Raw genomic sequence first — 27,555 nt, 5'->3', positions numbered from 1 at the left:
TCCTTCCCCCACTCCCAGGCAGAAGGCAATGGATCTGGAGAATTTCCCCTGGGAAATACCAATACTCACACAACAGCTGGAGCCTCTTATGTCATTGCAAGCCTGGCCCCAGCAGCACCAAAATCTCATTACTCCTAATGAAGTTGCCTGAGTTGGCAGCACTGAGGAATGGTTTGCTGCAGAACAAATGCCTGGGGAGAGCATATTGTGTACCAGCTCCTCACACATGATCACTGAGCCCTCTAGCAGACAGCCCTGTGGGCCATGAAGGTCACCGCTCTCGCAGCAGACGAAGTGCTGGAGAGGACGAGGTGTGGCTCTGACACTGGGGAACCCAGATTTGATCTTTGATGAATCTGGCCGTGGCTTACTACAGAAAGTTTCAGGCTTTCTGCAACAGGAAGGCATAGAGCTTTTCAGGAAAACTTTTTAGGAAAATACGGAGTTTTTCAAAGGTTGGAGAGTGTACCTCTGCCTCTTTTTGGTGAGCTGTGCCCATGTCACCAGAGCTGAGCAGGGCTGAGCACCACATCACTTTCTCAGCAGAGAAAGGCATTTCAGAAGTCAGACGGATACTGAGAGTGGCAGTGCTGGAGAAAACCAAGACAGCAGGTAGGGGAAGGTGGCTTCCTGGTGGTACACATGCAAGAGATGAGGATCTTGTCAGGATGCCACCTCTGCCATTGCCCGTTGTGCCAGTGCCAAATCACTTGTGCACAGCATGACAGAAAACATCAGTGCAATGCTCCTAACCCACATAGCATCAGGCTTGACAAAGGGATAAGAAAATAAAAGATGAGTTTTGTTTTATCAGTCGACATGCAGCCATCACATTATCTTAGTCATACTGAGGCTAGGTAGCTAAATTGCCAGGTTTAATGTTTCAGTCACATCAGGGAATAGTTTTACCAGCAGATGTAAAGATCGTCCTTTGGAGTGGGTAGCACTCAAGGTCAGAGTCAGCAAATCCTCCTCTAAAAATAGACTCTAGTTGCAAAGTGGGTAAGATTTCTTTTGTCGTTCTGCTGCACTTCACAGGACCCAGCTACCTAGAGCACCCACCTAAGCTTACAGGTAAGGCTAAGCAATATACATTTTCTGCTGTACTACTTGTGCTCCTGTTCTTCCTTTTATAACCTAGTTTAGTAAACCAGGGAGAAGACTGAGAGCTGGCAAACTTTCTAAGGTAACCGATAACTTTATAAACTTGTTGTAGAGGGAAAGCTTATAACTATTGCAGAGTCAAAGAGATTTTGAAAGTATAATTTATAATTTTTAAAAAAACCAAATTGGTCATGTTAAAGAAATTACTTTTTAAAATAGGAAATGAGGTGCCAAAACTGTATTTATCTTAGAGATAATGTCAATTTACATTTTAAAAGTTAGGAATAAAAATGCAATTTTTCAAGCTTTTGTAACATCTCTCCCAGAATATTTTGCTTATTCTTCGATAATTGCTCCACCTTCCAGTCAAATCTAACTTTTCCAATTGAATTACAATTCATAGAATCATAGAATGGTTTGGGTTGGAAGGGACCTTAAAGATCACCTAGTTCCAACCCCCCTGCCACGGGCAGGGACACCTTCCACTAGACCAGGTTGCTCAAAGCCCCATCCAACCTGGCCTTGAACATGGGGCATCCGGAACTTCTCTGGGCAACCTGTGCCAGTGCCTCACCTCCCTCATAGTGAAGAAATTCTCTCAGATGATGCTGTGTTTTAAGTTTCTTTGGGCACTCTCATAATATTTAATGAAAACTCAGCTTAATCTCGTTTTAATTAACCAGTTCAGTCAACAATAAAGAATAAGGGCAAAAATAAGTTTTTAAAAAGTCATCAGTGGCTTAGAAATTCATTGAAATAGCTGGTTAGTTTTGAATATTCACAGCAGGAGGGTCTGGGAAACAATTGCACAGAGGCTATGATTCTTCTGGTTTTAAACTGTTTAAAGACGAATGCATTGGATGAACTATTTTACAGTCCCTGAATGCTTCAAGCATAAGAATGCAGGGGTAAAATAAAAGAACTGAAGTAAATGACAGATTTTGATGAAAACTAGGACAGGAATAAGGAACACAGGATTGTGTTATTCTTCACTTAAGTATACTGCAGGTGTCCCAGAGATTTCCAGTTTTGGATGTACAACACTTTGCTTAATTCTTTTAGGGCTCTTTTAGAGAAAGATTTTTTGAAGGACTCACTCCTCCTCCCCCCCTCCCAGGAAGTATTTGTACAAAATTAGGTTTTTTGCTCTAGTGTTGGGGGAAAAAAAGCACCCAAGGAACCTTTGCAGCACCATACTTCATTGCAGTACCCTGGGGCGCAGCAAGCGCCAGGTTACACGGGAAAGCATATAGCTCTTCATGGCTGTTGCCAGCGTTTTGGGTCTGAGCAAAATGTCACAGGGATGGCATATCAGGGAGCACCATTTTAAATTCATTTAGTTAAATCTTCTGACAAAGCAAGCTTTGTTACTGCAGCTAACCAACTCTCAGCTCAACTGATGTACTTTGAGTCATGAAAAGCTTAGAAACCAAAGCACTGTTTACCTCCTCCCAAGTACAAACACTGTGCTCCAGACAGCATGTGCCTTGGCTTCTGCAAGGAGAACTTTCCAGTTTATAAAACAGCCCTCTGCTTAATCATACTCGAAAAGGGTAAGTACTTTTTCACCCTGAAGGGAGGTATGTACCTGGCATGCTGGCTGGAAATGGAAGAACAAAACATTTCTTAAGAATTCAGGAACTTGCTCAATAGATCCTCTCTCACTATTTCTGAAGACCCTCAGTCATTAGATCTGATTTTTGTCTGCCTTCAGCACCGAGAGAGTGCTTACCTGGAGACAGGTTACTAAACTGGATTCAAGCCTTTTGCACATTTTTTTGAAAGTGTAGGAGAACTGGTATTCTCCATCCTTACCTTCTCTCAGGTACTTCTCTCTCTTGTACACACTTGTTACAGATGTTTTTTCTCCACGAAGGTCTTATCTAAGGTAGTTATTAAACTGAAAGAAATAAGTAAATAAAAATAAAAGCATTATTTTTGCAGTTGTCTGGAAGCCAAGAAGGTCTTAGGTTTGGACTCCCTGGAAGATAGATGTCCTCTGATTTCAGTGGTGTTGAATTCCACCTGATAAATAAAAACATTCAAATAAGTCAGATCTCCATACATCATCAGAAAAAGAAAATGGGAATAATTTCTCAGTAACAAGCACTTTATGCACAGAAATGGTTTCTTAATCATAATTACAAGGGGTTTTTTCCACTTTATTGTTCTTCTTTCAAATTTAGTGTTCATGGCAGTAGATAAATTCAGTCCCTGGACTTGAGGGTCAAACCACCGACTGATTTCAAGGGCACCATGTTTATCTCCTACTGCATTGGTGTGGGCATAAGATCTACTGGAAATGTCATTATTTCTGTAGATTTCTTATGAAATGCCCAGAGCTGACAGATAGGCTGCTTTGGTTATTTTCTTTCCCTCCCTTGGCATGTTGAAAAAAAAAAAAAAAAAAACAACCAAAAAAACAACTTAAGATATCACAGCTCCACTCCTTTTTCAGAGCTGTCATGAGGAAAGAGGTAGGAAGCAAAATCTAAAAGCATCAAAACAGAAATAAGATCAAAATCTGCCTCCACATTTACGAATAGGTTATATATTTAGGTATTTGCTGGATGCTGAAAACATTTCATTCCCAGCTAAACCAGAAGAATTTGCACTTGGTTGGTATTTTCAGGGAGAAGTAGCTTTTAGACAACTCTGAGTACAAAACCAAGGCCTGTACATTTGTGTACACCAAATTAAATTTAATAAATCCAGCATCAAAAGCCCCACTAGCACAGGTGACTGATGTCATACGGGCTGGGAGAACTCCCAAGAGCAGGAAACATGGGTGGTAAAGAATTTAAACTGTTCTGCTATATAAATACAGACTGAAGCAGGCATTAAGGCAAGGAAGCCCTGTGCCTTATGTCAGGCAGGACAGAACAGCTAATAGGATCACAGTTGTTCCTTCTGAAGGAGAGCGCGAGGAAAATTGTCTTCTGTCTCCATTTTTCTTCCCACCTCTTATTTGCTTAGCCTTTCTCATTGCACGTTTGTAGAACACACCAATACCATTGGGCTCTGACCTTATTGGGGATCTATAGCTTCAGGCACACAAACACAGCTACAAGTTGACAGCCAGACTATATACGCTTGGGGCAACCGCAGTGATGGAGGAACCCCCCTGGGTCAGGGAGGGGTGCAGAAGAAAATGGGAGAGGGTACATAGGTCCTTGCAAAGGACGAAGGCAAATTCAATCCTTTTCTGTTCATGTCTGCTTTTTTCTTTTCTTTTGTTTTTTTTAAATCTCTACAGCTGACTTGGATCTTAACTCCCAGGCATAAATCTTGCCAAATTGTTTGGCATCTTTATACACAGCACTAAGGCTTGCACAGCACGTTGAGCCAAAAATATTAAGAAACATAGTATTTTGTTATGTAGATAATGACTTATAGCTTTCAGTCTCAAAGTACTCAGAAACATCCACCACATCTGGAAAACTAGCATTAGAAATGTACACACTACCACCAAAGCTCTGACGTTCACCTCTAGATATGAACCTCATTTTTTTCCCCCCATCTGTGGGATTACCAAACTGCAGAGCTCATGACTGACATTTCCAAAAGCATTAACTAACCCCCTACAAATTTTGGGGTGAGGGAGGCACATCCCTCCAGTTGAACAAATTTGAAAGTGGGCCACTATGTTTTGTGACTTCCCAGGGCTTTCCTGGAAATTTTGGGTTAATTTGAGTAGTTCAAGGGACTCAGAACAAGGTGCAGAAAGGAAGTCTTTCACTGCCATATCACTGCTCCAGCCACTAGACTGTGTTCACTCTCCGAATTAAACAGCAGACTGGCAGATATTCCTTTTTTTCCCTTGCACTTTCTTTCTGCCCTCCCTGTTTTGTTAAAAATAAAATAAAAAAGCTAAAGAGCTCTATAAGAAATTCCATTTGGCAGCTGTAGAGAGGATAGTGAACATAAAGAAGAGATTCCTTCGCTGTGCCTAATGCATGCTGCTTATCCAAATTAGCCACACAATTACTTCTATCAATGCAAAAATAGTTTAATGTTTTTTTTCTAGTGCACAGCACTCGAGAACGACTTAAAATGCAGTATAATTTGCCACAGTGTATGTCCTGAAGTGGCTCGCTAATGAAAAGAGGATTAACTCTCCATTATTCTGAATTACCATTTTGTGAAATCGCTAACAATATTTTCATTTATATACATATAACCCAAGGGGGAGAAATATTCCAGCCATCCAAGTGATTAACAAATAAAATTCATTAGATAACATGCACTTTGGTCTTATTTATGAAGAGAAAGATTAGGGTATAAAAATGCAGATGTCTGAATTTTTATCATCCTTGTTCTGATCATACACTTAAGTCCATGACAGCATAATTGGTGAGCACTGGCAGTTCAGAGTTACAGTCACACGCTGGATTGAGAAGCAGAACCCACAGGATGTCAGGCTTGGCAGACAAAAATCTCACAGGCTTGAGCATCAGACCCTGGTCCCACCAAGGTGGACCTGGCACTCGGCTGCTGACCAGCCGCTGCAGGGCGGGTGCAGAAGGGGAACGGGAAGGTCTCAGCAGCTCACACGGCCTGGCCTCAGCATTGCACAGCAGACAGCTAGAGAGGAGCCGTGGCTTGGGCACAGGGGAAGAGCGGGATGAGCTGCAATTGCCCTCCCTTGCTGGAAGGGAACTCCTGGCCCCAGAGGCAGGGCTGCATTCCTCACTATGCCCCAAGGCTGGGCTCAAACCTTCCTGCCGAGGAGAACCTCTCTGGGACAACGGCTGCTAGCTGACTCTCCTCTTCATCCCTCCCCCATGAAATAAGAAAGGCTGTCCTGTGCTGGAGCAGCACTTCCAGGAGCAAGCAGGGTGCAGAGTTCCTTATGCAAAGGGCACAAGGACCATCCCTACTCCAGAGAGCTTTCACATCCAAGGCTGCGTGTCCCCAGCACAGTGCGGTGCCGTGAAGTGACTGCCAAGCTGGTACAGGGAAGCTGCACCGGTACATCATTCAGCCTGCGCTAACTAGTCTGTAAGGCAAAGCATTTTAGCCCAAACAAAGCACCCCAAGGGGTGGGAGACTGGTGATGAGCCTGTGTGGGGTTAACCCTGCAATCTGTCTGCCATCCAGCTGCACAGGGTGAACACCCTGCAAGAGATGCTCTCCCCTCCCCAGAGGTCTGCAAAAGAAATCTGAGCTTTCCCTGCCTGGGCTTGTGCTAGACAGTCAGCCTTATATAGACAGTCATCCTTACATCCACAACAGCATTAAGAACAACCACAAAAAAAAAAATCCAATCCACTTTTCACTTTTTAATTTAAGAGGGCAGGCCTAGGGAACAGTCTACCCTCTGCTCTGTTTGGTGTACACCGAACCATCAATAAGAGATGAGGTTAGACATCTTTGGTTCCTGGAAAGACACAAGCCTTTCCATCCTTTTACCCCCAGCCAAATGCTTCATGGCAATAAATTCCAGAGTTCAAGTAGCAAACCAGCCCCTTTTTCCCCCTTGCCCCCCTCCTAGTTAAACTCTGTTACTTCTTACTTAGTCTAGACTCAAATCTGAAATACATATTTTATTAGAGGAATTTCAACTGATGCTTTCCTGTGCTGTAATTAAATTTAAAAATCCGCAGCAGATAACATTGGCAAGGCATAAAAGAACATAGCTTACTTGAAAGTTCAGGGAGCATATGGCTTCCCAGGACAGACAGAAACAAGTATCTCTCAGCAGAGGTCTAACTTTCAGAAGTGCTAACCAAGCTTCAAACTGAGACGGTGTTACAGTACCACAAACGATGATTTGCAAATGTAATTGCCCTGTTTTGAGGTCTGCAGTCTACGAGCAGGACTATTGGTGTAACAACTCTATACACTGTGGCCACTGAGCGCAATTTACTGATTACATTTCTTTCTCTTCTTCCCTTCATTTCCTCCCCTCCCATTTTATGGAGCCGTGCATAAAAGCACAGTCAGTCCCTCAGCATCAAGGCAACAGGCTCTCAGTTAAGATAGTTCCTTATTAGACAAATAGCAATTCTTATCAAGTTGTAGATAACAGCCTATTCATTCCCAAAGTCAGACTGTATTAGATTTGTATCTCTGACAGTCTAACATTATCTACACTGTTGAGTCTGCATGTAGAATTAGCATAATTCTGGCACGGGAAGGAAGAAGGCTCTCCTGGGCCATGGCTACTGGGGGCAGAGATGGGACTTGGTGCTACTCAGAGGCACGCAAGACCGAGCCCAAGGTAAATTTGCTAGAAGCTGGAATTCTCAGAGCCCTTTAACAAATCTCAGCAGAGGACCACTTAGCTAAACATCATCATCATGTTTTAGGAAGCTTGGCTGAAAGATAGATCCCCTTGCCAGTGAAAGCAAGCCAATTTTTGAACAAAGGTGTACACATGCCAAACAAAAACCAACTCCACAATCTTGCCTAGCTTCGGAGTAGGAAAACAGGAATCATTTGGCTTTTTCAAGTTGTACGGAGAAACAGAACATGACAGGCACAAAAGAGCCCAAACTGAGGAAACAAACCCCATGGGTACACAGGATGTCAGTGAAAAATGGTCATCCTGCTTGAAGGAGAGCTCTACAACAGCTGCACGAAGGCACTAGCCAGACTTTTGTAATTAAAAGGACACAAACTTCACCAGCAGCAAACAAAAAATTTGTGGGAGCCACTACAGGATTTGTTGCCTGCAAGAAAGGTGGATTTTTGGCAGGCTGTACTCGCACACTTCATAAGATCAAACCCAACTCCACCTCTTCTTGTTACGAGTCGCCTACAGAACTGCAAGGTTCAACTTCTCCCTTCAAGGGGATGAGAGACAGGAGCAACTGCTGCCCTGAGACATCAGGCAGTCCAGCAGGAGAAACAAGACAGACCCAACAGGGAGATGGAGCAGACAAGGAAGTCTGCAGCAGAAGGCTGGCAACATGGAAAAAAGGGAAACTTATTTTCAGAGGACAAGAGGGGAAGATGGTTAAGCGACAACTGGCAACAGGGTAAACAGGAGATCAGGCACATGGCCAGCCCCAAATTCTAGTTCCTAGAGGTTTGCTGTAGCATAAAGATCAGCTGCATGAGTTTAACTTCCTGCTGACAAAATGTGCAGAACAAAACGTGCTTTGCCTTCAGAAATGTGCAAATCCACAGAAGAAAACCAAAGGAGACATACAACACTCATGTCCCTCACAATAATCCTTCTCCGACATTGCGCCTGGATCTATGGCATGAGTATTTGTCTGGTAGTGTGCAGAGTTTCCAGTGCTGATAATTTGGACTAAAAAGCCCTCATGTACACCTTTATCACTTGTCAATCACTCCCTTGTTTCTTCTTCTTCTTTACTGAGAATGCATGGATGCACTGTACCTTAGCTCTCCCCTTGCAAAATTCCCTTCAAGTAATAAAAAAAAATTAAGATAAAAAATAATCTGAAAAACCCTTGACCTAAACACACCCAACACTGTATGCGTGGGGATACCACAGGACAGCGCAGTGCCACACCTGAGCTAAGGAGCACAGCACTGCACTCTTGCAGCTGTACTGCACCTGCAGCAGCTGGTACAGTTGCTGATGGTGCAAGGGTTTCTGCATCACACGTATTTCACTGGGCTTTTACCTGAGATACTTCAGTTGCAGGGGATTAGGAAAGTGAAACATGAATGCAAAAAGCCCACCTATTCAAGAGACAAGAATATTCTTGCAAATGTATAGTTACCCGCCATGTCCTAAGGCAGTATTTTCCTAAAGGCAGGGAGGAGGGAGGCACTGAGACTCAAGTGAGACTCTAGCCTTTAACTTCACTCACCAGCTCTGTGAAAATTTTAGGCTGCCCTCTGAGCTCCCGCTGTCATGGGATCAGTGCCCAGCTCATAAGGCACAGCCTTGGGGAAGCGGGGGAGGAGGAAGACCACCTAACTGGGCTGTAATTGTTGACTCCACAGCTGAGGGAGGCAAACTCTACAGGGGAAAGTCTAAATCAGGACAGCAGCTGGGGAAATCACAGCAAGCAGGAGAGAATCTGGAGCGTCAAGAGATGTGTAAAGCTGACACCAAAGGATTCAATACCAGCAGATAGCTCAAACACACAGGACATTAAGGGTGTCAGTCCTGAGTGACACAGCTCTGACAACATGGCCAGGCAAAGGGTGTTGGTTTTGGCAACATTAATGACACTCTGATTTTAGCTACAGGATAACATTGCTCCATTGCTCTGTTCTATACTGTGTGTTTATCAGTGCTTCTTCCTACCCACTTGGCATGTATGCATCTAGGTTAAGGAAAAAAAAAAAAGAAAAAAAAAGAAAAAAGAGTGAACCTGAAAAGAAGGAAGTCCTTCAGCCCATCCTGGCTAAAAAATATTTTGTCAGTCAGTCAGTGGTGCTGCAAAAAGGCAAACTCCCATTCCTGGAAACAGCCTACGAGGTTCAGCGTGCAGGACTGCATTAAGATCTTGAAAGAGTAGAACAGGTACACCCAGCATTCACCTGAACGGACACATTTAATCTCCCTGAGTTGCTGAAAATCACATAAAGGAGAAGCCTTTAGGAGATTCGCAATTAATGATAAACATCTTAGATTTCCCCCATCCAGTTCCCCTAGGTGCTCTAGATCCCTCGGATCAGGCTGCTAGACCTACCAAATTCTTACCAGTGGATTTTCTAGGAAACAAATTCCCAGCAGAGACCAAACTTCGGTGATCACAAACCTTTGGCTTTTGTTCCCGTTGCTGGTGAGCTCGTCCAACAAAGTATTCCTCGCCTAGTTCAGGGGAGGCAGAAATCAAGGTGCGAATCTGTGTCTGCCACAGAGCAGGTACACCCATCTCACACCATGCCCAATCACACCTGGCCAGTGCTGCTCCCAGTGTCCCACAGCCAGAGGAGAACTTGCTTGCTTTGTGCTTAATGTTCTGTTTTTGTTGCATTCCAGTTTCTTGCACGTTCTGAGCACACTACTCCATGGACAAGATGTCATCAGCAGGTTTGAATGCTGGGAAGAAAAATGCATACAGAGCAATCAAAGTAGACCCTGATGAGGATTACTGTACCCCAGGTGCATTTGAATTGGAGCGACTTTTCTGGAAAGGATGCCCGAAGTACACTCATGTCAATGAAGTCTGGCCCAACCTCTACATAGGAGATGAGTAAGTGTGTCCATAGTACCTCTACATAGCAGATGAGTAAGTGTACATAGTGCATCTCTTCTACATAGGAGATGACTAAGCTGTACCAAGTACAGCTCACCGACAGAGTGTTTCTTTCCTCCTCCTACCCATTCGCTAGTATTTAGCGGTGATGATGTGATTGGATGAGCTACTGACAGATGCCAAAGTTCAACAGAGCAATCGGAGCCTGCCATGGCCCTTACAGATATAGGCACACAGTGTTGGTTGCTGCCGCTTCAAGAAAGCGCTGAGTAAGTGCGGCAGGGTCTACTGTTAAAGACTGAGTAACAGGAGCAGTTGTAGCACCATTATAGGCTGCAGAGGTTGAAGCTAGTCACAATCTATTTTTAAATGTCTCATTTCAAGGAGTAATTTGTCATTTATCTCTGAGTGAAAGTCCTGCCACAGTTACAGCGACAGAAGAGCATGGCCTAGATGTGTAGGACCACGGCTTAGGTTGGTTTAAGCCTAAAATGTAATTCTTGAGAAGTGACTGAAGAGACAGCTCAACCTGCAGTGGTATTTCTGCATTTCCAAGCCTGTGCTTGTGTACATGGAGTACTCTGCGTTTCCAAATTGCTCAAGAGATTAAAACAAACAGAACCCTGTGGAAGGCAAAGCTGCAGAGATGTGTCTCACTGATCAGACCAAGTGTGATTTGGGAAAAAACCAAACCCACAAAACAGACTTAGCTCTGCTGAGCACAGGACTAAGCTAGAAACAGCCTATTCTGACAAGCAGAGATGTCTGCTGCAGCAGGGAGACACGCCATCGGAAAATCCCCCACCCAAACCCTGAGCAGAGCAAGAGAGCTTTTCTTACCCCTTAGGCATTATTGGTCCCCTTCCCATTTTCCTCTACACCCTGCGCTAACATGACATTTCTTTTACATCATCACTGTAAGGAACAAGCAGGAGCCCCACTGGCTCCAAAGTCCTCAATAATTTTTTTAAAAGGTCCTAAAATTCATCTGTTGCCAGCTTATAAAGAGGAAAGATATACAGCCTTGAGAGTAACAAGACTCCTAATATCATCAACCAATTACTTCTGTGGCGCCAGAGGCAACAGAAAGACACGCAAGAGTTCTGGGCTTTAACCAAGCCGGGGCTCCCACTTTTAGAGACAGGATTAAGCCATGGGAAGAGCCTGGCCAAATGACTCGGGAACAAAGGAAAAGGGGGTTGAGTTGTCCTCTCCCCATCCTACCCTGCCCCTCTTGTTAGATAACTCTAACTCAAGATTCAGTGTAAAGAACAGCCTCTCTGGCATTTATTTCCTACTGCCTTGTTCAAAATCACCAGCAGAATTATTCTGAGTGAAGCCATTAGAATAGTTTCTCTCTTATCAATATGATGAAGCTACAGCTCTGCCCTCTAAGCAAAGGGATCTAACAAGACAACAGGTCTTTGGACAGTTGGTCTCTAAGCCCAGGACACCAGCCACTGACTCTTTCATGTAATAATTCCTGTAGCAGTGGCTTGTTACACCTTCTATTTAATAAATGCTAGGAGGCACCCCTCTGAATACAATACACACTTGCACTCTGTACGAACTAACCACAGGAACAGAGAAACCAGCTTCTTGAGAGGTACTTAGAGCTACAGCCACTTACGCTGGACAGTTTTTTATTTCTGCAGGGGACGGGTCTTAAGTCAGGAGGAAAAGCAATGGTGCTTCAAGGGGAAACAAGTCTCCCACACGACTGGGACGAAAGAATGAGAAAGCCAATGGAGAAGGAAAAAGAAGGGGGGAGCAGGTGGGGGGTGAATGGAAGTAAAACTTCACCAGAAAATGAGGCCCCTGCAAGAGAATGACTATTGTCAGTCAGATAAGGGCAAACTTGACATCCAGTAGCAGAAAATCTGAGATGAGAACTGGTCTGCAGGCAAGATGCAGCTTTCATTACCAGAGCTAAAATTTGATTTGAAGCAGGCAAAGTCCAGGGACCTCTATATCTTTCCTTAGCCAGCTCCACATCTTATTTCTGACCAACAGCTTCCCCCTTCAGTGTGGCAGGGTTTTTTGTATTGTTTTAAGATCTTGCTGTAGCACTGGTCGCCAAAGAGCTGCCATGGAGACATGAACAGATGTTGGGTGTATTTGGATCCTTAGCCATGCTAAATTAAGGTTGCTCTTGAAAGAATTTAGTGGAGCTCATCAACAAAATCAAGTGAACACACACATGCAGAGTTTATCTTCAGAGCCTTCACATCTGTGCTTCATTCTTGCCTCCTGCATTTACAAGGTTAACAGGACTTGTGACTGCTTATGGAAATGCTAATTAATTACCCTGACTACATAACCACATCTTCCTTCTAATGCAATACAGGCTATCAAGGAGCCCTGTGAGGCCACTCAATCCTTTTGTTACAAGGCTTCGCTGCAGATGTTGCCCAGAGGCAATGAAATCTCCATGAGCCTGTCAGGCCCTGAATAATCAAAGCCTCAAAATATAACATGCTGTGTTCAGCTCCAATTGAAATTTTCCTCCAGCAAGTTCCAAGGACTTTTAAAGACTAGACACTGGAACTTGTAGGAGACAGCCCAGTGATAGGAATATTACATGCTTTGCCAAGCTTTTGACTCATCTGCTACCAGGATTAGTGCTTGCATGTATCCTCCTCACATCCAGAAGCCTTCTAAAGGGATAGGAAGCAGCTTTGTCTTGCTCCTTTCTTTCACTGGCCACCAGGTTACTTGTATGGGCAGTTTTACTGGCTAATCCCAAGCCTGCTTAGTTCACCGCAGTCACACGAAAAACCTCTGCCAGTTATGCAGCTTGTAGTTTCTTCTTGCGGCTCTTCAGTGATCACCTTATTACCTGAGATGATGTTCATGGTTCCACATTTCTGAATTTCAAAGAATATTTTAGCTGAAGACAAAGGCCTCCCAAGATTTTGTTTGCTTCTAACCATCCTCTAGCTCTCATTAGGATTTAAGGCCTGGATCACAATTTCAGGTCTTTCCGTGTTCTCAAACTACTCCGAGGAAAAGTCGTCTTCTGGAGTCTAATTCCTTGCAGGTTAAATAAGAAAAACATTTTTCTGGATAGGCAGCTGAACTGAGCTTGCATTTCAAGAAAGCTATGGTCTTTGTCCCAGTAGAGCCCCAGGGCTCATGGTCTTGAGAACTAACACAGGTAAGGTTCAACAAGACACACAAGACTCAAACCTACAGATTGGAGCGTATGATAATTAAAATATATAACTAAACTTCAAATACATGCTTAACAAACTCATTCTCTCCTCTCCTCTCACCTATCTCCAGAAAAACAATACAGTATGGCTTTTTCCAAGTGACTAAGTAGAAAGACAATTTATACTGATCTAGAAGAAAACAGATGGAACTCGCTCAGGGTAGCAAATAGTTACCTCCCACTGTTTAGCATTATGAACTCGTAGGATCTACACCAGTATTAATCATACAAGAATAGGAGTGTATGCAATTTAGATTATAACAACACTCTTGAGGACATAGTTTCAACTCTGTTAGTATGAGAATCTGCCAACTGTAACAGCAGTTTAACAATCCAGAAAATCAGATCTGTAACACTGGACCATAAACCTCTTGAGGTTTGGTCCTCTTATGCTCCTTGAGGAAACGGTTTCCAAGACAAGTAACACTTCCTCACAAACGTTATCTCTGTCTATAGGTGATTTTTAACACTTGGTGAGTGACTGAAGTCAAGACCAGGAACTGACTGACTACATCACATGTGTTTGATGCCTTTGCTGTATAGAAAGCAGAGAGGTATTTCCTGTATCTAGGTTGTATCACTTACAAAATCAACATCCACTGTTTTGGGCTAGAGGAAAATGGACTACTAAATCTTTTTCTACCACATACTATGACGATCCTGTTCAGTATTTTCAGTGGTACCTAAAAATTCTTCTAATTCACACTGAACAGCAGATATCCACAGAAATGGAACAACACCTCGGAACGAAAGGGGATACAATGCTACACTGTCTCTAGATTCCCTCAGTGCTGGAGTTACCAAAGGAAATTGGGTCAGTATTATTGGAAATTCTCAACATCTCTCCTCAGGAGGGAGAACTGCCAGATTTTCTTAAGAAAGTGTCAGTATTGCCTATATTCAGGAAGCTTCTTTCTGACACTGACCATCTGGTAAATTATCATCCTGCATCAAGCTTTCCTTCAGCGTTTAAGAAAATGGAAAAGTTTGAGAAAGACGATTCCTCTTCTAGTAACATGTTGCCTCAGATATCCTTGTGTTTTGTCAACCTGGGTCACATCAGTCTGTGGCTTTAACAGTCTATACTGAAACATGTTTGCATTGCTCAACCTTCACATAAAGCTTAAGAGACTTGGCTTTACTTAGAGCTTATAAGCATAGCAGTCATCTGGTTGACCAGTACCAGCTGAAGGTGCTGACTTACCTGTGGAGGGAGCTGCTCTGCCCACATCCTCACGAGGCATTTCAGAGGATTACTTCCCTTCCTTTAGATGCACTTGGGTTTTCATCATGAGCCACCTTCTCTTCGCTTTGTTAGCTACCTTCAATATACATAATACTTGATGTGGAGGTACAGGCTGCAATGCCTGTAAGTTGTTTTTCCCTCTCTTCCAACTCCATTGGTTTGGGCATCTTCCTGAAGAAAGCAGCCAGGACTAAAGCCTGTTCTGACTATTTTTGAAAACAGAGAGAAGGGATTTGGTACACTGGAGACAGCAACTTGAAAGGAAGGATTTTCTTTCACATTATAACTACTTACATTGTTGCTTCCAGAAGAAGGCAGAGTTTGCTACAGAATTTGTTTTTAATCCCATAAGTCTTAGCTTTAAAACTGACAGCAGGCATAGTTAAAGTCTTGGACAAGCCCTTTACTTGCCCTTGCATAACCCAAGAGATGTAAATAGTCTTTTGGGAACCATCTGAAAATGGATGACATTTTTGTTTAGGTCAGTTCTCGCTCTTGGTAATAGTCTGTTATTATCAATATATCCCTATGTGAAAGTGATTTTATCTCCAATTTTCACCATTTAGGTGGCATTCCCATATCAAAGTACTCCCCCTTGCCTCAGAACTTGAAAAACATGTTTATGAGTCCATCTGTCCTACAGTAAATGCAGGGTCTGATTCAGCAAAGCACTGAGCTTTTGCTTAACATGCTTTGCTATAGAGAGGAAGACTTCTGGGTACGCTTAACTTTTAGCATATGTTTATGCGCTCTGAATTGAAGAGCTGATGAGTTTTTACATGGGACCAATCTGCCCAGTTAATCTCTTACTAAACTGAATTATACTGAAATTTTCACTGTTATCTCCCAGTGCCACACTTCACCTTCTCTGCATAGGAACACATTCAAGACAGACACTGGAGACCACAGTTGCACCACGTAAAAGGAAATCAAGTGCTAATAGCACAGATGGTGGAGATATACAAAATGAAAACAATTGCAAGAATAGTCAAATGCTTATGGCTTCACCTACACTGGCATTTGTAGCAAACTCTTCTTTACAATGCCTACTTAAAATTCAACCACAATCACAAAAATGGAAATACTAATTGCAATTTATTAGGAAACAGCAGCACCCAAAGAATCATAGAATGGTTTGGGTTGGAAGGGACCATAAAGATCATCTAGTTCCAACCCCCCTGCCACAGGCAGGGACACCTTCCACTAGATGAGGTTGCTCAAAGCCCCATCCAACCTGGCCTTGAACACTTCCAGAGATGGGGCATCTGGAACTTCTCTGGGCAACCTGTTCCAGTGCCTCACCTCCCTCATAGTGAAGAATTTCTTCCTTGTATCTAATATACATCTGCCTTCTTTCAGTTTAAAGCCATTACCCCTTGTCCCATCACTCCACGCCCTTGTAAAAAGTCCCTCTCCAGCTTTCTTGTAGGCCCCCTTCAGGTACTGGAAAGGCTGCTATAAGGTCTCCCCGGAGCCTTCTCTTCTCAGGCTGAACAACCCCAACTCTCTCGGCCTGTCTTCACAGGAGGGAAAAAGAGGAATATTCTTAGCTTAACTATTAAACTCTGGTAGTGAGCCAATTGCAAGGGAAAAAATCTGTACCATTTCTACCTGAAAGTGAATTAGAAATAGAGTTATAAATCCTCTGATAAGGTATATGATTCATATACCCCTGAATAATCCTATGCTAGTAGTCACCTCAACCAATTGGATATTTGCAGATATTTATGCTTGATTTATTCCTTCCTTTCATCTAAAATACTGGTATCTCAGGCATGGTAACAACTGCAAGGAAGACCAAAAGCATTCCCCTTTGGTACGTAACCAGGAGTATCACGCATGATGCAACACAAAAAAAATTAGGTTCTGATTAAAGTAAACAGATAGCAAGGGATGTTTTCACAACGGCATCTACACTACAGATTCAGTTGAGGTTGGAAAGCAAGCCAGTCCATCACACAAAGACGGAGTTCACTGATGGCTAACACCAGTCCAAGCAGACATGTCGAGGGGCACAGTAACATTTCCATTTACAAGCATATGGGTCCCCCTATATGAGGGCTTAACAGCTGGTTTCTTGCTCTCTGTTAACTGGCAATCAACGTGCTGCAGAGCCAGCATGACCTCAAGTTTAACTGCCTGTGTTATGGCAGTGTCAGAGTCTCAGCACAGGCCATCCCTGACCAATAGTATTTATTATCAGTGGGCAAGGTAGAGACAGCTGATGGGAGTGAAAAAGCAGACAAACCGGGTCAGTATGACAAGTGGTGGTCCAACTGGGCTGGCTGCCTAGCTTTTGGGGAAAGGTTATACAAGGAAAAAAAACTGAGGAAAATTTTTGAAAGAACAGCAGAGATATCTTTTATGAAAACATAATTATCAAGTGCAAGACTGGGGGGATGGAGAGAAAGGAGAAAGAGTGTAAGTGCTTCCTAATCTCCATATCAAGTTTGAAACCAAGCACTCTTGCTCTTGAAAAAGAGTGTCACTTCAGCTTTCTTCAAAAGATGCAGATTATAAAGCCCAAGGCAGGTACCTCTTGCAGTCCAGTGAACACTATTTTGTATTGCACAATAACTGTTCCCTCAGATCTCTACACAACATTATGTATTAGAAAACTTAGGAAAAGCTTTCCATAGATAATATTGTCCAGGGTATCTGGTGGAAGAAAATTACCTGACATCCTCTTTACGGATTACAAGCAATAGCTCAGCCTGCAGATGTGCAAGCCACATACCCACAGGACCTACACTGACCATGCTCCACTTAGCCAGAGCAAATGTTTTAGGTCTTGGTTCAACTAACATGTTCTACAACACCTACAAGCAGCACAGTTTGAGTATCTATTCCAGTGAAAATGTGGAGTTCTTAACACATTTGAGTGCTCAACATTGAGCACTCATTTTCTGAAAGTTTTCTAGATTAGCAACGTCAGTAGAAAGAAGAAAATGTGCACCCATATTATAAAGAAAAAGATTATATTGGGCAAGGTTACATTCAGTCCAGAAGGATATTGCTGAATCAGTTTACATAAAGTGTAATTAAAAAGCAGATAACATTTTAAAATCAGCCTGTTCCAAGCATTGAGGAAAACAGTACAAATTCTTCAGTGCCAAAAACAGTGGAGCAGATAACCCTGTATTTCCTTTGTACACTTATAATTAAAAATAAGAGATTTCACAGAAGATTATTTAGTTACATCTGAGCATTTATGATGGGCTTTTTGCAACAGCATTCAAGGTTGCTCCATTGCTGCTTCTCATTCCCTTTCCAGCCCAAGCCATGGGAAACAGTGAGCTAACAGAGTAACAATGTGCATATTCCCAAACTCCAACAGGCCAAGGGCCAGACAACACTAATGCAAATTGTGATGCAAAATGAACACTTAACTGCCTTGCCTTTAATTGATTAAATAAAAAGGAAGAGGATTAATTCCATCCTGGGCCCCAGATTCACAGTTTGCAGCTACAGGCAAGACTGGGAGGTGGAAGCAGAAGTTCCCAAGAGCTTGGCCAGAGTAAGCAGACTGCTTATGCAGTTAGTGAAAGACAGTATCCCTTCTTTCCGAATACCTATTGAAACACTAGGGCCACTGAACACTTAAAAATGAGATTCTAAGACGTAGAACAAGACTATAAGTGCGACTGTCAAACAAATGCATTAGATGCACCCACTGTGTCAAAAGGCAATCTCCTGAGAACCTAATCAAGGAAACAGGAAAATTGGATTTCAGATGAATGTAAGTGTCAAATGTTAATGACTGTCATGTGACCTATTGTTTGACACTGTCCTTGCTTGGAACAACTTGATCATTTAATTCAAATGCTATTTATTAGCCTGAGCAGTGCTTGCAGAAACCAGTTTGGTAGTATCTACAGTCCATCAAAAACTTTGTTTTTCCACTGAGTCTCTAACTACACTGAGGTCCTACTTGCTATTCAGCATGTAGGTCTCCACTTGCAGGGGTTCTAGCTGAGCACAGATCTCTGACCTGAAACCATCAGTCTTTCACAGTTTGTTGGATACACGCTTTGGGCCAAGTCTGGTGAATGGAAAACATATTTTTTCTATCCCAGCATCAGGGAGGCAAAACAAAATAAGACTTAATTTGAAAGCAGAATCTGTAGTTCACCTCAAGCACATCAAAATCAAAAGAAGTAGTTATTCACTGCACCTTCACTGTTCGGCCACGACATTTAATCTGTTTAAGTACTGGTCATCCTTATAGTCCAGAACTGAAGTGCCTTTGCTGGCAAAGTGTATAGAGCATATCCATCTGAAGAGAATCCTAAGGCACGAGTCTTCTAAAAGAAGGGGGTAAAAGAAACATCTTTCTAGGTCAATCACTGCAACAAGAATACAAAGCAAAGGAGCGAGCATTATTTAAGCTGAGGTGAAGGTGGCAAGTCACAGCACTAGCAGCAAGATGCTGCTGCTTCTCTGTCCTCCAGAGAGTCTCCTGAGCTTAGGCAGGCATCACCACACTAACTGGAGTTTTTATTTATTTTTTAAATCATCGCATAGGGGACTTATGACATTATTTCATAGCAAAAATGCCAGTAGGGTCAAGACATTATTATTCCTGACCAGAAAGGAGTTTCTACAGGGAGAAAGGTCTACTCAGAACAGCCAATTATCATGAGCTTAATTTAAATCAGAAAGAGCATAGGTAAGACCTTCAGTATCCATATCCCAGTTAAATGCTCTAATCACTAGGTTCTTGACTGCTCAAAGGGGGATTTTGACTTTGACAAGAGGCTGGGAAGGTGGAGTCAACTTCAAGCCATTCTGAGCTGTCACCACTAGAATTATGAAACACAACAGGTAGCCCACCACAGCGTCCTGTGTGACAGCAGCTGCATTCACACATTGAAACGTTCAGGAAACATTCATGGAGAGAGTTGCTTTTGGTCGGAAAAAGCTGTTTCACATCATGCACTAATTCATTTATGGCAGCAGTAGTTATGTGAAAATATATTAACAGAATAAAGCCTATGCAATTTTTTGTAAAAAGCTCAGTAGTCTTCCTAGGCACTAATGAAATTTGACAGCTTTTCCAGAACAAAACTTCCCAAAATGAATAGCTTTCTGTAATGGAACAAAAGTTTTTACACGCCTGTCCACAAACTCCGCACTTTTTTAGGAATTTCGGGCTGCTGGCAAGCACTTTAGAGTGGGTATTGGGCACAAAAAAACCTAGGATTTCCTCTCCTATCTGACTTCCCTCATCCAAGGGAAGAGAGGACAAGAATAAATTACATTATTGGGCTAAATATATGACTGTCAGCTTTCACTGAAGGCTAATATCCAATTTCCGTATCTAGCTCTTTTTGCTTTAGACCTCTGGTTTAACCAAACACGACAGTAAAAGGAAACCTGATAGGGAGTTGTGACCACAGAAGGGTGATTTTTTAAATTATTTTTATTTTTAAAAATAGAAATGGAGGAAAAAAACTCAGTAACTTCTTTCAGGGATGAAGAGATTCTTTTTGAATCCCAGATGATCTTACTACTCACATATCACTGACTCTTTTATTAGATCTGCAATATCAGTTGATATGACAGAAGGGGAAAGCAGCATTCATGGGTCCTATTTCAAGTTCTGCCACTGATTTGCTTTTATGACTTTAAATAATTCATTCTATTTCTTTCTGTATCTCAAGTTTCTTCTTGTACAAGATAGATAGAAGCCAGTATTGCCTACATTACAAAGGTGCCAGGAAAATAAATTCCTTTTTAAGGTGCTCTAAGGACCTGGGAGAGATAGTTATGAACTCCAGAAAGATCATTCACTCTGAATGACAGTATCTTAAGATCTTAACAATGGTAAATGATGCATTTTTGAAGCATTATCAGTTTCATTAACATTTAGAACATATCAAATCAGATATATTTTTTTTTCCCTGGCTTGCTGGGTAAGAAGCTTCTTCACTTACATGACAGCTCTTCTTTTAACAGGAAAACTGCGTTAGACCGCTACAGCCTTGAGAAGGCAGGCTTCACCCACATCCTCAATGCAGCCCATGGTCAGCGGAATGTGGACACAGGACCAGAATATTATCACGACATGACTGTGGAGTACCATGGAGTGGAAGCAGATGATCTCCCCACTTTCAAGCTCAGCCAGTTCTTTTATTCAGCTTCTAAATTCATTGATAATGCGCTTCAGGATGAAAGAAGTAAGGAGGGTGCTGAAAATGGTTAAAAACAGTACAGTATTTACTCCATCTGATTAGAAGCATAGTTCCATGGCATTCAACCTTGTGGGAATGAAACAAGTCCAATACTGTTTAACAGAGAATATAAAACCAGTAGGAGGGAACTAGTTTTCTTAAGAGAAGGACCTTTCTCACTGCAGAGCTAGTACCAGCCCAAGAGCCCACTAAGCACTTTTATCAAAGTCCACATCACAGCTTGCATTAAGGTCTCCTGTCTGACAGAGGTTTTGTTGTTGTTGACTCCTTCATAAACAGATCAGAGACAACCAGACATTGCAGAGGTTCTATGAATTAGCTGTCTTTTCCTCAAATTAGTCCCTATTAAGAAAGGTTTAATGAATATTGGTTGCATAGCAGTGGGAGTGGAACACGAGTGCTCTGCAGAGATTCCAGGCTGTCACTCCACAGCTTCATGCTCTGCGACATTAGATGCGCTGTACAAATATAAAAGCCACCTTCCTACCTGGCCTTCAGATATACTCCAAGCTGGAACAGATTTATCTCTCTGCCATCTTCCATGCAGCAAAGGACCGAAACAACTCTGACAGCAAAGATCTAGAAACATTTCATTAAAGCCTTTGTAATTTCTCAGCTTGATTACAACAATTCACTATTTGCTGACCTCCAGCAGCTTTCTATCAGAAAGCTTTCCACTGATGTGAAGTGCTACAGCCTAGGCCTCACACTGGCTTTCAATATTACTCCTACTCCTTCCCCCCCACATGCTTTTTTTTAAATCTCTACAGGATGTTTTACCAGAAACCAGCTGAGAAACTCAAGACTTTCCTGCTGACCTACAAAGACCTTAATATCAGAGGGTCACATATCAAGTTTCCAGCCTCGTGTCAGCTTCTGTTCTTGGCTGTTTAGCTCAGCTGTAGCCAGCTACTACCTGCCTTGCCCCTAGTAGCCAGCCAGGCCTTTACAATTTTACCCTTTCAGCAAGTACAGCCTACAGCAACAGTCCCTTCCCTTGTTCAGGAGAAAGTCTTGAAAGCAGTTCAGCTTTAAAAATCAAAGTCCTAATAGCAGGAGAAACTGCTTCAGGAGATTACTTGCTTGTGAAGAAAGGTACCTGGCATTTCAAAAAAGTATGTCTGAAGCACTGCCTTTGGGAAGGAGTGGATAACTAACACGCACCTGTGTCTAGCCATGGCTGGAGGCCAGAGGTCAGTATCAGACTGGAGTAGCCGAAATAAGAAATGCAGACTTCCTCACTCCCATCACCCTCCTGTTCCTGTAACACCTTTGTCTGCTGCACAGAGGTAAAGAAACAAGCACAAGGGAAGCATCAAAGGCTAGAAAAAACCCCTGCATCCCAATAAATATTGAGGCAGGGAAGAAAGGGGGCAGGGGGAGTATCAACCTTTTTGTTTCAAAACCACATCAAAGTCCAGGAAGTTCCGAGACAGTATCAAGCACCAGTCCAGCTCTGAAACACAAGACCGAATCAAAGAGTGACTGGATGAACTTCTACAAAACAACAAAAAAATCTGCACTTAAGTAGATCCTACCAACTGCAGTAATTTCTGTAGCTGTGCACTGCCTGCCACATTCACATTTTTTTTAAACAAGATAGCTTGGATCTTTTCTGATGGAGACCAATAAAATAAAGGATTACTGTAACACTCATGAAGAAAAAGAGCAAGCTCTTAACTTTCTCATGACGGAAAAGTACACTAAATGTTCATCTCCTATCCCAGCCAAAGATATGCATAAAGGCACATATGTATGGCCCACGAAGAGATTGAGGTTGAATGCATGACAATAGCTTTGCAATACACATTTACAGAACAACAGAATTACTCCAGAAGCTAGACCAAAGAGTAGACTGATGTCTCTTACACTTACAGGAGAAAAGACTAGAGGCAACTAGTGCTCTTCTCCAACAACATAAATGCATTATTTGTGAATGCACATCTAGTGTAGAAAGGTGCTATGTAGTTCAAGTGCCTAATGAAAGGACTATTTACGTGCATCTTCCTGACTGACAAATAGCATCCAGATTGCTAAACAAGATTTTATAGTAGCCAAGTACCTATCTCCAGTGGTAGTAACATGGGACGTCAGTATATGGTGCTAAATACTTCTGATCAGTAATATCATTACACTCCTTTGCTACTGCGCATTAGAATTGAGCAAATGCAAAGAGAGGGAAAAAGAGGGAAAAGGGGAGAAAGAAAAAAAGTTGACTTTTGTGACCAGAATGTATGTATTCATGAATTTGCTTTGGCTGTCTCATATTGTTTGGGGTGTGACCTTCAGCCAGCCAAGTGATCAAATTCATTGAATAGATGTCTTCATACAATGCTTTTTGCTGGGAAGCTGCTCAATAGTCAATGTAGTTGAAACAAGTTGTCAGGCAAATGAAGAAGCCTCTCTTTCTGCAACAGGCCAGAAAGCCTGGCAATTTGGATGCTGTCAAAACACAGTCCTAATGCAGTAATTCTGACTTAACCTTCAAAATCTTTGTGATGGTGAAGAAACTTCCTGATCAGAGCAGTATTTGCAGGCTTTAAGCATGGGAAGATGGACTTAAGAACAGTGAAAGCACCTCAGTTATAAGAGTAAATTTTACAGGCAAACTCGAACTGTTCACAATTATGCATACTATCATTCAGCTGTGCATAAAGATTTCCCACAACATGCAATTCAGACCATAGGACAGCTTAAAATTTATACCAGCGAGGCCTGATTAACCTGAAAGGAAGACATTATTTTAAGAGGTTTTTAAGTTCCCTTCTATGCTACGGATTTAGTACTCATTCCCTTGGTGTCTTAGTTCCTCAGAATGTAAAGTAGAGGGGAATAGCATTTTTTTTTTTAAATGTGAAGATGTCATGGGGAAAAAAATAGACTGAAGACTGAGATGATAAAAGCAATGTGAGAAGAAACATACGAGACAGATAAAAAGACCCAGGGCACTTGACCAAAGACACCTCAACATTCATCACTCCATCTGACTCTGGAAAGGGAGTGCTGCATCTAGACAGATTTTCAAGAAACACAAGCTTAAGTCAAGTGACCAAAATAGTTCAGGGACCTGTCACCACTCAGCAGACCTCTGGCTCTGCGCACTGAAATTTTATATTCAGCCACACATTGAAGGATATAAGTGGTCAGAATCAAAGACTGCAAGAGCAGACTCCCTCTTGGGAAAAGAGGGTTCAGATTGGTCCTCACATCAGAACTGAAGAGACTACAGAATAGTACAGAAGGGATGTGGCCCTGCATTTTTCTGTAACAGGCAGTCAGTTCTTGAATATTCACACACAGGAAAGGACAGACTTCATTTTCATACAACCAGGAGGCATTTCACAAAATTGTACAGCCATTTTTTTGCCTTTTTTAACGCAATCTAAAACCGTACATTTTCTCCTAGATCCCCTGCATTTGCCACCCACACAAACCAAAGCCTTCCTTGTCCTATCATGTATTTTATCACCTCAACAGCAACCCATTTACAAGGTGGGAAGCTCTACAGAGAAGCATGAAGGGCTGAACAAATGAGAGTTTTCATCCCTTTCAAATATTTGCAGTAATAATAGAAGGGATTATCATTTTCCAGGAGAGGAAGAGGCACTTTTAGTTATCAGAGGGACTGGAATTTTGCCAAGATGCCTCTAAGACTATCTGCTGGGATTAGGATGCAGACTGTAACCATTAATCCTCTAGTGTTGGCAGTTCTTGATGCATCCATTACACAGCAATGCTACTTGTACCAAGACATCCTCTTGTGCCTGGAAGCAAAGGAGTTAATCGGCAGGAGTCATGGCTTTGCACCCAACACTTCTCACTAGGCATAACTAACAGAGATAAACTATTATTGGCCCTGATAGGATTTTTTTTTTTCCTGTGGCAATTCAGCTTAGCAGGGTGTTAGAGAGAGTGCTCCAAATCTACTTCCTTCAGCAGTTCAACCCTTTGTGAGACCCCCTCAAGGGCTTTGAATCATTTTTGGAAATCTTTTGAAGTGTTTCAAAACCTGTCAATCAGACCTGAACCCACTTACTGTTCTCTTCCTTCACCTCTCCCAGACACCGCAAATGGGGAAGGTTCCACTTTGGCTTATATCCTTGCTAGTACCTGAAGCCAAGGACTTTCTGCCTCTGAAAGTCCAAAGTTAAACCAAGCAATGTCACAAAGCTAAATCTTGAGGCACATTTATTCAGATATGAAAACTATTAGCGCATTCACAGTATATGAGACAGGCCACTACTGCAAGGACATGATCATATAAAACAGAGGGGCGGGGGGGGGGGGGATGTTACTTTCATTCAACATGATAGAGTAAGGGTGACTAGCCAGAGATTTCTAAAGAAGCTTTTCTACAGTTTAAGAGGTGGTTTCTTCCTACCCCCCTGGTTATATGCCTATTAACTTCTGTGACCCTTCTTATCCTCTGCCCTCAAAAATATCACTGAGCCTTAAAAAAGGCTTGTTAGCTATATTTTACAAATGAAGTATTTGGGCATAAAGTAATGCAATCTAGATCTTGAAGGACATTATTGTCAGAACAACAAAAAACAATCAAATTCAGTGCCTAGTTTTTGTGCCCTTTCGGGCCCCAAACTGAGAGAGACATCTCCGTGCATCCCACTTATCCTTATGCAAGGATGGTTCAATTGCATACCAAACCCTCGCACACCCTTGTGCTTTGGTCATTATGCCCAAACACAGAATTACATACACACTGCTTGTGAGGCATGCAAGATCAGGCTGCAGCTGGGCTTGCTATGTTACTTAATGCAAGGTTGCAGCACCCAGGCCTTCTCTGCAACCTTTGTTCACCAATAAATTCAAAGATACCTGGTTTTGGATTAAATGGGTAATCTCCAATATAGATGGTGTTTCAGTTACTACAGTAAGATTTACAGCCTCAGTTTCCCCACCTGTAAAAAGATGGGCCTTACAAAAGTGCTGGTAAAGGTAGTCAAACCGCTAAACAGAGCAGGGGCGCTACAGAAACCTTCACTGTCAAAAAAAAATTATCCAGCGTCATCTTTGCATCATCTCTCTTTGTTTCCACAGACAAGGTTCTGGTTCACTGCGCTATGGGTCGCAGCCGGTCAGCCACATTGGTCTTGGCTTACCTGATGATTTACAAGAACATGACAGTGGTGGATGCCATTGAGCAAGTGTCAAGACACCGATGCATCTTACCAAACCGGGGCTTCCTGAAGCAGCTGAGAGAACTGGACATAGCGTTGGCACTGCAGAGGAGGAACACCAAAAACAGCCTACCAGCTGGTGATGATGAGAACAGCACCACGATCTAGTATTGTTCCTGGCATAGTTGTGCTACTGGAAAAGAAACTCCATAAAAGGAGGGGAGGAGAAGGTGTAGTTATTTACACAGTCACAAGGATCATTTGTTATTTGGAAGGAAAAAACAAAGTAATTTCAAATGCTGTCAAGATGAGAAAGAAGGGAAGTCAAATTTAAAACCCATCTTCTTAGAATGTTCCAGCCTTAGCAGAATTCTTTGTGACATCAGCAAATAAATTTTACCCTCTGTAAAAAAGCTTTTAGAGCACAAAAGCAGACACAACTTAAAGAAAACACTTTTCTAGCAGAGTACCCCCAAAATCCTGATCCTAACCCAAGCACATGGCCTTTAAAAGAGTGGAGCTAGGCATTCCTGAAGAAATTTTGGAGGAAAAATACCAAGATGGTAGCAGCACATATGAATTGTTAAGTTTAGTCCCAGAGTCCTGAAGGATTTCACAGGAGTTTGCCTTTTTGTGCTGTTTCCTGGCATCTCCATTTCTTCTTTCACGGCAATAATCTAGGGTAGCACAGCATTTAGAGGGCCTCCAGATAAGGATCAACTACCCAGTCTTCACAATGGACTTTGCAGCAGACCATGCAGACTAGAAACAAAGCAAGACCCTTGAGAAGGTCAGATGCATAAGCAGATACAACGGACAATTCAAGGAGATACATACATGACATTTTAGCAGTTCCATTTTTAACTTGTTTTTCCTAAATGCTTCAACTGCCTGAATTTTAAAAGGTCCTATACATACAGTACCCAAGTCAATTTACTGTCCACAAAAACAAAAGCAAACAAACAAAAAAACCCCTGAGAAAATTCTGCGCTGTGACTTGTTTTCCTGCACTTGGAAAAACTAACAGCTAGAAAAACACCATGTTGCTTACAATGCTAAGAGGAGGTTCAACATTGAACTTGTACAGCCCTAATCACCCCCTAAATAATCATGGATTATAACCAGTTTTAATGAGATTTTAGTTTTGATCAAAAAGGCAAGACACACATGTGAAGCCTTTAAAAAAAAATCTCAGTGACCTGACTAACCAGGAGGAAGCTGCTGCTGTGCTTCCAGACACTACTGTTTATATTTACCACTACCAAATGTTTCCTCCTATCTCAGCTTTAGTCACCTTAATACATTATTGTGCTCCAATACAGTTGCTAATAATTGTATTTGTTGACCGAAGTAGTCCAAATACACAAATGGGGACACCAGATCTACTTTTTTGCCTAAACTTATTCTATTTACTCTATTTGATACAAATTATCAGTAACTGTTTTGACACAATGAGAGTTTTGCCACCTCAGCAGTACTAAGCCATGTTTACCTTTTTTGCAGATGCAAAAAGGTAAAGTCATCATCCTAC

At 42.2% G+C, this 27,555-nt stretch overlaps 1 protein-coding gene across 1 annotated transcript; it reads left to right on the top strand.

Moving 5' to 3' along the window:
• Window positions 1–1,031: 1,031 nt before the first annotated feature.
• DUSP29 (dual specificity phosphatase 29) lies at window positions 1,032–26,385 on the top strand. The gene is made up of 4 exons (XM_075504114.1): window positions 1,032–1,074; window positions 10,019–10,232; window positions 20,654–20,874; window positions 25,945–26,385. The coding sequence occupies exons 2-4, from the start codon at window positions 10,048–10,050 to the stop codon at window positions 26,190–26,192; spliced, it is 654 nt and encodes a 217-aa protein (XP_075360229.1). The 5' UTR covers window positions 1,032–1,074; window positions 10,019–10,047; the 3' UTR covers window positions 26,193–26,385.
• Window positions 26,386–27,555: the final 1,170 nt, after the last annotated feature.

The sequence above is a fragment of the Mycteria americana genome, chromosome 6, assembly GCF_035582795.1.
Source record: "Mycteria americana isolate JAX WOST 10 ecotype Jacksonville Zoo and Gardens chromosome 6, USCA_MyAme_1.0, whole genome shotgun sequence".
Classification (NCBI taxonomy): domain Eukaryota; kingdom Metazoa; phylum Chordata; class Aves; order Ciconiiformes; family Ciconiidae; genus Mycteria; species Mycteria americana.
Note: the sequence above shows the minus strand (reverse complement) of the source record. Positions and strands in the feature narration are given on the sequence as shown.